Genomic DNA, 12,053 nt, shown 5'->3' with positions numbered 1-12,053 from the left:
ATTTTTTTCCTGAAGTTTAAAAAAACGCAGTGGCAAACCACTCGTGCTATGCTGTGCTTCCATATTTATAGAGTTAAGACAAATGCATACGCACATAAACTTTTAGTAAAATTTCTGTTGCATCACCTTTGTGCAGTAAAGTGAATTAAATCCAGATGAATAAAAGTATGTAACGTCCTCCTGCACCACGTCTGTCCTTTTTGGGTTTGCGTTAGAGAGAAATCTGCTTTTGAAGTTAACTAAATAATGATGAGCCAAAAATATCTGTATAGGTTTTTAATAGTTTGTAGCTGGTGTATTAATTACACATTACACATATTGCTTTTAATCCGCTGATACAGGCAAGGAATATAGTAGAATGCAATATTTATTACACTTAACAGAAGTTTCCAATCTTTCTGATCATGGGCTGCATCTTCAATGAATTTATAGGGAAAGTTTTTTGTGTACACATGTGTATTGGGAGTTCCCTTACCAAAGGAAGAGAAGATACATTCTTGAGCTTCCCCAAAATACTGCTATATGGAATAATCTAGCAGTCTCACAAAAACCTTCAAATCATGGTACCCAAAAGATTAAGAGAGGAAAAATCCTTCCCATGTGAAGAAACGAAATCAATAAATAGTAGGTAGGTACTCTACCTACAAATCTAGCAAACTAGAATAAAATCTCTCCCTCTGGACATCCTTCTGACCAGCTGTCTTCAGCACAAGACAATGATTCCTCCTGCTGTATAACCCTGCTGTTGCCCAGCTGAGGCCTTTATACCACAGAAGCTGCACGGGGAGAACACTCAGGGATGGGAGAAACTTGTGGAATTCATATTGCAATGCTTACACCAGAAATTTAATTCCTGATTCTCTAGAAGATTATATATAAAATATGAATTCAGGACCATTATTAAAGGGGTACAGTAGTAGTTATCACATTACTTCTCATGTTCATGCCATCAGTTTGTAATGTTTACTAATGTTTTGGGTACTTTTTCCTCACCAAAGGACTATTTATTGCATTGATTAATGCATTATTCTTATTCTGTCATCATATTTGCTCCCTCCCCACCAGTGGCATCCTCAGAAATATGGAGATCCTCTAGCATTTCAGCCAGACTGATTCGTGGAGGACCATCGTCATCTGTGTCACTCTCCACTGGAACATCTGCATCTAAAAATACAATAGAAAAAAAAAAACCAAACAGCTAAGCAAAGAAAACAAACCCCAAACTCCCTGAACAGCCCCAAGAAAGGAAAGGAAAAAAAGCCAACCAAAACCCAACCAAATCCCTCCTAAAAACCCACTATCCCATGGCAACTACCCTCATGGAAGATGCTGAATTACGTTTCAAATCCTTCACCCAGCAGAGGTTTTGGGTGCAGGAGAAAATTTGCTTCTCTCTCTCATGATAAAGGTAGTAAAGCAAAAACCATCAACATCGATTCAGTGCACGTGAAATACACTGAATACCCACAGCTATTTCATTACAGCATTTCTCTAGGCAAAATGCAGTTCAAAGAATCCAAATACAGAACTTCAGTAAAAATATTTTCACTCAAATAGTCACAATTTAATTACGTGCAACTAAGTGATTAAAAAGGCCTTACTTCTGTAAATGTTGACATTCTTCCTTATGGCTTCATCTTCTTCAAGATCTTCAAGGAAGTCCTGGTATTGCCTGTAAAGGACGTTTAATGTATTTACTCACTTTTCCTTTGGATTTATGCAAATTTATGAACCAAAATAAAATCAAAGAAACAAAGCCCCAAGGAAAGACTGCCACCTGCAGTCCTTCACATGTGCCTTCTGATAGCATTCCAACACGTCCAACTCATTCTTTCTGCTTTTTTAAATTATTAGTTCTATACTTCTGTTCTATTCCTATTAGACTGCCAGTAATCTAATTTGCCTGTCCTCATTTAACTCCAATTGCCTCATTTTTTCTACTCAATTGGATGTTACTTAGAATTTGCTGTTGCTGTATCAGCTTTGTCACTGAACCAACCAGTGACACACATTTTCAATGAAGCGTCCCTTTAGCTACAGACACCCACTGTAAACTACAGACACAATGCATCTGATAATACTCACTGGTCTCATGATTTAAGCTTTTCTTGGGGAAAAAAAAACCCATAAAAATATTTTTTGCAACACTAAATCTGAAAAGCCTGCAGTGTTATCTTTAAGAATTCAGGGTTTAGTCTGTTTCCAACCCCTCCTCGGTCCCACTGTCCTCAGTATCCATGTTCCCTGAAAAGTCAGCAGTCAAGACAGGACAAGGACATGTAAGGTGTGTGTGCTTAAAGTGTTTCTTGCACTAGGGAAGGGGGAAAAATGCAGAGAGATCTGCTCCTCTGGGAACACTGGTATCAACCTGTCCTACGAGCCAGCAGCACGCTCAAACGGAACCAGCAGCATTTCCTTGTGCCCCCCACCCCAAAACAGTCAGCCCATCAGCCTGGGCTTCACGCTGGGTTTATCCTCAACAGAAAAATGTTATTTCTAGACTTGGCACAGGATCCAAGGTAGGAGGGACCAAAAAGCTTCACGGGAGATACTGAACCTTTCATCGTCTGTATCCGCGCCCTCTCTGTCCCTCTCCAGCTCCTTCAGCTTCCAGTTCCTGCGACGCTGGCGTTTGGTACGGTCATAGCTCTTCTTTATTAATATCTACAGTGAAAAACAGCAGGTATTTACACATACGCTCTTTCGAAATCCAAAACAACACCCAAGTCTGGACTTGGGCAACTGTAAAATCAGCTGAACAAATGGCAAAGTCAATCTGGCACTCAGGAGTTTTGTATAGAATTTATAATAGCATTTGTCAATTAAAATGTTTCCAAACACTTGGCATGATGACCCGAAGAGGCTTACGCACGCTGCAATTGTAATACAGGTTTTCACCACACACTGCATGGCAATTTGAACAAAAACCAATAAAAAGTAAGGTAAGTAAATGTATTATTTAACCACCACTCAAAAATTTTAGTGAGAAAATAATTCTCAAAATTAGAAGCCGTTCAAATTTCAATATTAATATCCCCTCTTCCTTTAGGCACTATGAAACTACTGAGTATTCATTATAAAATCATACTCCCTAATGCCCCGGGTAACGCAGAGAACTTTGTACAGAGAAAGAAAAAGGTCTTACCACATCAGGAATATGGTGGGGATTCATCTTATTGGCAAACTCGTCATTTAAGTTGCAGTTCGCCAAGTCGAATCTAAAAAGAAAATAGGTGCTTTATCCTAACTTTTTATGTAAGTCTACAATATTGAACTCAATGTTATCATATGCTTATATTACAGAGCAGCATCGTGTAAGTTACAGCTCCTAAGAAAATGTTTCTAAATGAAGCAAGAAGCAAATAAAAAAATCCAAATCTACACTCAAGTCTCATAGTTATGAACAACTCTCAGAAGCTGCTGTTCCCAAATTCTGTTCAGTAGCACCCCCCAGCCTCCTGAACCCAAACTGCAATATCCACTGAGCTTCTGATTCACTCACAACAGCTCCAATAACATTCATGTTTAAGTCTGTTTGAGAATCACCTAATTTGCCTAATCTTGCAAAAACGTCACATTTGTCATTGCTATATATGATACGCACCATCAAACAAGAAGATCTTGCCTGGTATTTTAAAAAGCCCTCCCATCTATTTGTGTCTTAACTGTCACTCCAATCTGAACTTTAAAGTCAGTACTTCAGCTCTCTTATTACTAACAGCCCTTTTCAGGAGATGACTTCTGCTGGGAAAAAAATAAAAAAGAAAAGATTTCTGCTATTCAGGTAATCTCTTCATGGCCAAGATGAAAGTTTCTATCCCATTTAAATCAGAATGATTCAAAACTTCTTGATAATACATAAGCCTGTAAAGAATCCAGGGAATTCAGTCATTAAATAATCATTCAGTAAAAAACAAGAAACAGAACAGACCCCAAGACAAGGTCGCCGGGATTCAGAATGTGCCCCAAGTGAGTACAGCAGAAATACTGATGATCTGTATTCAACTCCGAGGTTTTCTGTACCCAGGCTTCAGCCAGCGTGTGCTTGAGGAATGAAAAATAAAACACTCTTGTAATCAATCAAGATTAGAACACTTGCACTACTATATCACACTTTTAAATTACATTTGTAATTTAACTTGTATCTACTACAGGAAGCATCCCATGTATTGTTTGCTACTGCTCATTTCTTATCTTTGTAAAAGTAAGGAAGAGGACCTGCCAACCACTTTTCACAAGAATTCCACTATGGTTGTTTCTGTGACTAGACAGGTCTTTTTAGTGATGGGTTTTTTGTACTTCATAACTTTCAAGCACATACAGCTTTTGACTGAAAACAAAATGTTTGATACTGATTCATTAATTTTGATTAAAAAGAAATGCTTCTGTACTTCAACAAAAACAACCGCATAATTGAAGATTTGCAAAGGGAACATAAAATAACTTCAGTAACAACAGTAACAAGTAGAGTTTAAACTCTTCAACATAAAAGTATTTCTGAAAGTGGAATTCACATAACACCCGTGCAATTTCCAAACCAAAACACCGTCCACATCTTTCTGAGAAGAGTTTTTCCCAGTACCAAGGCACAGAAAAGCATACATCTGACTTTGCCAAGTAGAATCATTCAATACAGAAATTCAGCTGAGTAGGGGAGGGAGGGGAGAGTAAGGCTGAAACATTGAATCAAACAGAGAGAACTCTTACCTTGTTTGATCTTGCCCCTGCACCTGCACCTTTTTTCTTTTCTTGAACCCTATTGATATCCACAATGATAAATTCCTCTAGTTGTTTGGGGTGGAACAAGCTATTGAAAGGGTGGCGCCAGTAGGTATTTCCATCAATTTCAGCAACTGGAAAAAAACCACCAGCATGGGCAATTGTAAGGTACAGAATTTCTTGCCAAGAAATTAAAAGGAAAAGGAAGCATCGGCCAAAATTGTGCCAACTGCCAAATGCATTTTGTTCAAGTTTGTTATTTAACACAAGCATTTAGGACATGACCCACATTGCAAACTTGTGCTACAAGAGCAGTTGATCTGTGACAGCCAAATCACATATCACGTGTCTAAAGCACTGACATTTTCATTCACATGAAACATTTTCCTGGATGTGTCCTTATTAGAGGCATTTTGCTGGTAGAATTTAGCAGCAAACACCAATCAAAGACCAGTGCTTCTGATACCGAAGGGGTTAGAATCATAATCCAGAGAAAAACTAGATGCCATCTGATTTTAGAGGAATATACCTGACAAATCTAAGTGCTCAGCAGAGACCTAAACACCCATGAACACATTTTGCCTAGAAAACTAAGAAAATCAAGCTTAGAGAACTGTCTTAGATCACAATTTAAATTTCTATGTTAGTGATTGTACAGATAAATTAACAAGATTTAGGTCTAAGAACACAAGATTTCATGAAAACAAAAAAACCCAGAAATTACTGTGCCAGCAGAAAAAGCAGATGCTGCTGTAGGGCAGAAATGAACCCATAACTTACTCTGCAGGGTCCTGGGATCGATGAGGTGGATGGTACTTGTTACTCGAATGCACACACAGATCTGGCTCATGTTTCCCAGACTCTGTGCCAGTTTTGGTGACAGACATACAACATTGTCCTGCATACAAATGGAAAATAATTTACACTTGTATTTCCTTAATTTTTAACCAAGCGTTTAGAGAAATCTGAAATAGATTTTTATACTTTATATTTGCAGTTCTCCACCCAATATAACCCAGTAACTTCCTCAAGATAGCTGCTGTCTGCACTTTCCATCCAGAGAAGTAGACCCCTCCCCATCCCCCTGAAATACCCAATAAATGAGGCCTCCATCACCAAAACCAAACTCTACCCACTTCATGCAATACCCTGAAGATGAAATAGAGAGAAGCTACCTTGCATATTGGAACAATTTCCACAGAGAAAGTGCTTTTGTAATTGTAGACATTACTATGAATATCATGCGAGATCAAACGTTGGGATGATTTTGATCTATGAAACAAAAAAAAGAGGCTTCAGGCAGCAAGAAGGACGTTACTTGAAACAGGAGATAATCAGCAATGAAAATATATAGCTAGGTACTCTGAATCCAAAAATTAAGGCAATAGAAAAATACATGAGGTTAATTTTACAGTGGCCAAGGGGAAAACACAGGACTTCTGTAGAAGGAATTCCGTCTGTTTTAACTAGAGTATAGCTTCTTTACACTTTTACTTACAAAATTCTTTAAAAGTGAAGGCTAAAAGACACTTCCCAAAAGCTTTTGGGTATTCAAGGCAATAAACATAAATTATATACCTAGATGGAACTGTGCACTGAAGGAAGTCAACCATCTTCTGGGCATGTTGCTTTGAAGAGTAATAAAAATCCAGACCATCTTAAAGAAAAGAAAGCTTGATGAACACATCTATTTCAAGCATTATGTTTTTTTTTTTTTTTTTTTTTCAAATACAGATAAGCAGCAAATTACTTAGCCTGTGTATTGTACATAGCTATTAGCACAGGCACTATTCCAACATAAACCAGGTTAGTCTATTCTACCTCAAGACTAACAAGCCACCTCACCTACCATGGATTTCTTTGATGCGAAGTGTATTTTGATGAAGTCTGTGTTTTAAAATCAGCTGTTCCAAATAGTAGAAAGTCTTCTTGTGCAGAGTCTAAAACCACGATAAAATTATCAAGGTTATTTATGAACCATCTAGTGCAAACGCAAGGAACAGTCCAAAGTCTATGCCAAGTAACCAAAAAGATTTCAGCTTCTGTTTCTCATTTTTGTGTAACTGATGGCTAGACATATTATTTTCTTTAAAGAAGATTTAAATATTTATAAACAATCTGTCTTAACACCATCACGAAATACAGAAGGATACCTTGTAATTCACACAAAACCTTCTGCCAGCCATCATTTAAAAAGAATATGCTGATAATACTGGACAGCAGAGAGACAGTTTTTCGAAACTAAGACAAGTATGAAAATACCCACAAGCTTGAACACAAAACGTATCGCTGTGGCAGCGTGAAAGAGTGAGTGCACCTTTTTCTGAGAAAATCAGAAAATCATCCCTGTATTTGTCTGCCTCATTGTTCTGCCACAAACAAAAGAAAACTCAGTTTGCCTCTACCTTTTGTCTGACTTGCACTACAGCTTTCCAGAAATCCTTAGCTTCAATCCTATGACAGTCTTCACACATTTGAGACTGAATTATATATTCCACCACAAATACTTGCTGAAGAACTGCTCCATTTATCACCTGCAAAACAAAAGTTTAAAAAGTTCCCCTGTTAGTCTTGTCAAGACAGCAAGCCAGTTTACCACAGTGTTCTGAAGTCAGCTATATTTGGGTCACAAATATTAGTAGTATTTCCCCAACTTTACTGGAAGAGCAGATAACCTTTTCCAAACTGTGATGAATAGCACTTTAATGACAAAATTTAGTTAGGGTGAAAACAATATTCTTTCAAGATAAGCCAGTAAACACACACTGGATTTTACCAGAGAAAAACACTTATTTAAATGCAATACTAATAACAAAAAATACTAAAATTCCATAAAAGCTTTTAAAAAGCCACACACAGAATACTGTGCTCCAGTTACCTCTTTCTGAACAGTCAGTTTCAGCTTCAGCCTCTTAGAATGTGGTTCGGTCCAAATAAAGCCTGCATCGATCAGCCGGACCTGTCGGTGGGAATGAACAAGAACTCAGCTACTGCTGCCAGCAGCTGTACGAGTACATGATAAAAAACCACACAGCTCTAATTACCAGAAAGCACAAGCTAATGGTATAATTTGTAATTCTTCAACCAAGCGAGAAAGCGAATAACCTTAATTAAAAACATATGTATCACTATAGCAAACCCAATTAACAATGCTTAGTTAGAACACAGTCTGATCTACCTAAAATAATGGTGACGCAACCTCAGACTGTCACACCAGAGTAACTGGGTACACAATTCAACAGTATCTCCAGATGCCAAGTAATGATGAATTTGGATAGTTTAATAGTTTCCTCGGGACTTAAAAGCCAATTTAATCTTTAAAACTAAGAACATGCAAATTTACTGTATCAAAAGATATTTTGTATAATAAAGCACTAACCTAATAGCAAGAAGCTCTATGAGGCAACCAATTTAAAACCTTGATGACTGCAGTAACAATTTTTTTGCCTAAAACATTATTTCAGAATTTTTTCTCAGATTTTTTCCTCTTTTAAGATTCTGAACCTAAGAGATACTTTATACAAATTAAACATGTGACTTTCAGTTTAATCTGTATATAGACACCTGCAACCCTCTTTTTTATCGTCATAGCCTGTAAGAACAAATACTGTATAAACATTTCAAAAATATGTAAAAAGAAAACTAAAATTAAGGCGTATTAAAAACGTTAGCTTCCTTCAGTTAACTATGCTCAAGTCCCATCTATACAGTAACCATTGTGCAGTACACAGGATGCTTTAAAGTCACAGAATGGCACTGCAAGAGCCTCCTTACCATGCCAAGAAATTTTTTGTTAGAGCCTGTCCTTACCAAATCCTCCAAAGTTCTAGAACAAAGTTATTTGAGGTCATTCTCTACATTTAATATAAATCAGTTCATAAACTCTAAACAAGTATAAATGCCTGCTCCAAAAGCACTGAACCCTGTATGTTAGCTGGACTTCCCTTTAAGCAGTACCAACAGACACGCTATGGAAAAACAGCAGAATCAGCTACTCACCTTGCTCAGCGAAGCTTTGATTTTTTTAAGACACAAAGCAAGAAGCTCTCTTGATTCTAGGGTACACTGAATCCAAGTTCCTGGAGGCTGAAGATACCTACAACAGAGGAAGCATTTTACAGCACATGAAGCTGCTTCAGCAAATTAAACCACCCAAAAGTTGAGCAGTTATTTACCAAGCTACACCTGTTGCCTCCTGAATCATCACAATTTTGGAGACAAGCTTTTTAGCAGGGCCTGTTGCAAAAGGACAAGGGGTGATGGTTTTAAACTAAAACAGTGTAGATTTAGACCAGATATAAAGAAGAATTTTTTTACACCGAGGGTGGTGACACACTGGCCCCGGTTGCCCAGAGAGGTAGTTGATGCCCCATCCCTGGAAACATTCAAGGTCATGTTGGACGGGGCTGTGAGCTACCTGGTCTAGTTGAAAATGTCCCTGCTCACGGCAGGGGGGGTGGACTGAATAGCTTTAAAAGGTCCCTTCCCACCCAAACTATTCTATTCTATGATTCACGCATCCCAAGTGCAATCACACTTTTACTGAAATACATACCAATTTGCTCACTTTCTTCCCTTCAGAATCATAGACTGCTTAGAATTGGAAGGGGGCTTGAAAAATCATTCCCTTCCAACACCCCTGGCATGGGCAGGGACCAGGTTGCTCAAAGCCACATCCAGCCTGGCCTTGAACACCTCCAGGGATGGGGCAGCCACAGCTTCTCTGGGAAACCTGGGCCAGTGTCTCACCACCCTCACAGTCAAGAATTTCCTCCTAATATATAATCTAAATCTCCCCTCTTTTATAGAATCGTCCAGGCTGTAAGGGACCTCCAAAGGTCATCTACTCCGACCCCCCCGCAGTCAGAAGGGACACCCCCAACTAGACCAGGTTGCCCAGGGCCTCATTGAGCCTCGCCTTGAATATTTCCAGGGATGGGGCCTCAACCACCTCCCTGGGCAACCTGTTCCAGTGCTCCACCACCCTCACTGTAAAGAACTTTCTCCTAATCTCCAATCTAAATCTGCTCCCCTCCAGCTCAAAGCCATTGCCCCATGTCCTGTGACTACAGGCCTTTGTAAACAGTCTCTCCCCATCCCTTCTGTAGCCTCTTTAGGGACTGGAAGGGGCTCTAAGGTCTCCCCTGAGCCATTTCTTCTCCAGGATGAAGAACCCCAGCTCTCTCAGCCTGTCCTCACAGCAGAGGGGCTCCAGCCCTTGCATCACCTTCACAGCCTCCTCTGGACCCGCTCCAACAGGACCATAAGCTCACTCATTTCAACCCTCTCTGTCACACACACCAACGCCTTTCTACTTCCAGAAGAAGAGAAATACAGGCACGTGCTGGGAAAGACGCAAACCCGCACGGCAGGGACCCGCCGCCCCTGAGACGGCCCGCACCCCCCCCGTCCCGCACCAGCGGCGGAGATGGGGGGGGGAAATCCGACTGCCCACCTTTCGCATTGCTTGCAGAAGTGGAGGGTGCCCTGCTTGGGGATGCCCTCGGTGATGTCCACCTGGGCCCGCAGGCAGCCCACGCACATGTTGGCCGGGTTGGGCGGGATGGCCACGCCGCACTGGCAGCAGAGGCTGGAACACAGGGAAGGAAAAGTCAGTCACGAACAGCAACGTGTCACCTCAGGGGTGACAACCACGGGAACCGAAGGTACGCGTACCTTTTACTTAAGCTGTACTTGGAGGTTTTTTAAAGAAAAGCGGTGGCCCAGGAGAGCCCTCACCCGCCCCGGCCTCATGGCCGCCCCGGTACCTCCCCCCCGCCAACGCGGCAGCGGGCCGCCCTGAGGCCGAGGCCCGGCCGACAGAGCCCCGCCGCCCCGGAGCCAGCCCGCCCGCCGCTTACATGTTGCCCTGGGTGGGGGCTGCCGGCCCCGTCATGTACTCCATGGCGGCAGCGGCGACGAACACACGCGGCCCCGGTTTCCGGGCCTGAGGGGAAGGGGCGGAGGGCGGCGGTCCCGCGAGAGGCCGGGCGGCGGGGAGGGAGGGCGGGGCAGAGGGAGGCGCCATCTTGGCGGCCGCCGGTTCCTGCCGGCGGGGGGATGGCGTTGTAATTCACGATTCTGTGCAACATAAATTCATTTTTTTTGTGTGAAAATCACGGGATTCGATCTATCCATCTTCCTCTCCCCGCTGTTGTTGTTGCAGGAAATGGCGGCAGTAGAGTACAACGGGGGGAGACCGTAGAGCCCCTTCCAGTCCCTAAAGGGGCTACAGGAGAGATGGGGAGGGACTCTTGATCAGGGAGTGGAGCCATAGGACGAGGGGGAATGGTGTTAAATGGAAAGAGGGGAGATTTATATATTAGGAAGAAACTCTCTCCTGTGAGGGTGGTGAGACACTGGAACAAGCGGCCCAGAGAAGCTGTGGCTGCCCCATCCCTGGAGGGGTTCAAGGCCAGGCTGGATGGGGCTTTGAGCAACCTGCTCTGGTGGGAGGTGTCCCTGCCCATGGCAGGGGGTTGGAACCATATGATCTTCAAGGTCCTTTCCAGCCCAACCCATTCTATGATTCTATAAGCCTCTGTGGCTTCTTGTAGTCTTCCTTTGGCTGTTAGATTTATGTCCTAGTTCTTTTTTTTTTTTTTTCATTGAAATGCTCTGCATTCATTTATTGCCATGGGGCTAATCTGAGAGGTATGGAACATCTGCAAATCCCGAAATTGGTGCATGCTGGTGCTGTCAGCCATGCACAAGGAGGTGGTCTGTTTCAACAGTAATTAATTCTTAAAGGTTGCTGCTAATTCATCTTCAAGAAATACTGCTTTGAAGCAGTTTTATTATTGTTTGAACCTGTTTGTCAACTATGGGTGAAGGTCTCCAAATACTTCTTTTAGTGCATTTTAAAAAGAAGTTCCAACTTCGGAGGAAAGCGTAAGAATAGGGATGTTTGGCATTAAATTTATATTACTTTCAGTATTGATTTTGAAAAGCCTGTTATCTTTTAGTTTCAGAATTAACTAGCTACCTTTTGCATCTGCCAGCAACTTCTCATCACTTTGTGGAAACGGGTAAAAACAAAGTGCCTGAACACTAGTCCCTTTGTTTAGTCTTCCTGTATCTGAGCAATGGGATCACATTTTTTTCTTACAACATAGTTTATAGATTATATGCCATAGATGATATGATTTTGCAGATGCTAGTGAATGAACAAGGAACTTTTCTAGCTGGGGATTCAGTTTTGATTTGAAATCATTATCAACCATGGCAATGAGTAGGGTTCTTATCTTGTCACTAATATATGAGGGATTAAACTACAATAATTAGTAGATGCCTTTAATTTACTCTTAGCACTTAAAGTGAAACTACCCATCAGT

General features: G+C 41.2%; 1 protein-coding gene across 2 annotated transcripts; it reads right to left on the bottom strand.

Annotated features, from left to right (window-relative positions):
- Positions 1 to 261: 261 nt before the first annotated feature.
- Positions 262 to 10,678, bottom strand: NMD3 (NMD3 ribosome export adaptor). 2 transcript variants are annotated; one of them, XM_014945737.1, is made up of 15 exons: positions 10,581 to 10,678; positions 10,175 to 10,309; positions 8,719 to 8,815; positions 7,598 to 7,678; positions 7,125 to 7,253; positions 6,569 to 6,659; positions 6,298 to 6,376; positions 5,895 to 5,991; positions 5,500 to 5,617; positions 4,708 to 4,853; positions 3,932 to 4,044; positions 3,146 to 3,218; positions 2,558 to 2,664; positions 1,602 to 1,672; positions 262 to 1,164 (listed from the first exon to the last, which is right to left on the bottom strand). In XM_014945737.1, the coding sequence occupies exons 1-15, from the start codon at positions 10,622 to 10,624 to the stop codon at positions 1,031 to 1,033; spliced, it is 1,515 nt and encodes a 504-aa protein (XP_014801223.1). In that variant the 5' UTR covers positions 10,625 to 10,678; the 3' UTR covers positions 262 to 1,030. The 2 variants fall into 2 exon arrangements, with proteins under 2 accessions (XP_014801223.1, XP_014801225.1); XM_014945739.1 differs by lacking the exon at positions 10,581 to 10,678 and adding an exon at positions 10,396 to 10,535.
- Positions 10,679 to 12,053: the final 1,375 nt, after the last annotated feature.

Source organism: Calidris pugnax, unplaced genomic scaffold (genome assembly GCF_001431845.1).
Source record: "Calidris pugnax isolate Ruff unplaced genomic scaffold, ASM143184v1 scaffold111, whole genome shotgun sequence".
Taxonomy (NCBI): domain Eukaryota; kingdom Metazoa; phylum Chordata; class Aves; order Charadriiformes; family Scolopacidae; genus Calidris; species Calidris pugnax.
Note: the sequence above shows the minus strand (reverse complement) of the source record. Positions and strands in the feature narration are given on the sequence as shown.

Coding starts and splice junctions, on each gene's coding strand:
- NMD3 (XM_014945737.1), bottom strand. CDS start 10,624: ATGGAGTACATGACGGGGCCGGCAGCCCCCACCCAGGGCAACAT. Junction 10,310..10,580: donor GCCCCCACCCAGGGCAACAT/GTAAGCGGCGGG, acceptor CCTGTGTTCCAG/CCTCTGCTGCCAGTGCGGCG. Junction 3,219..3,931: donor CCCGGCGACCTTGTCTTGGG/GTCTGTTCTGTT, acceptor TTTTCTTTTTAG/ATTCGACTTGGCGAACTGCA.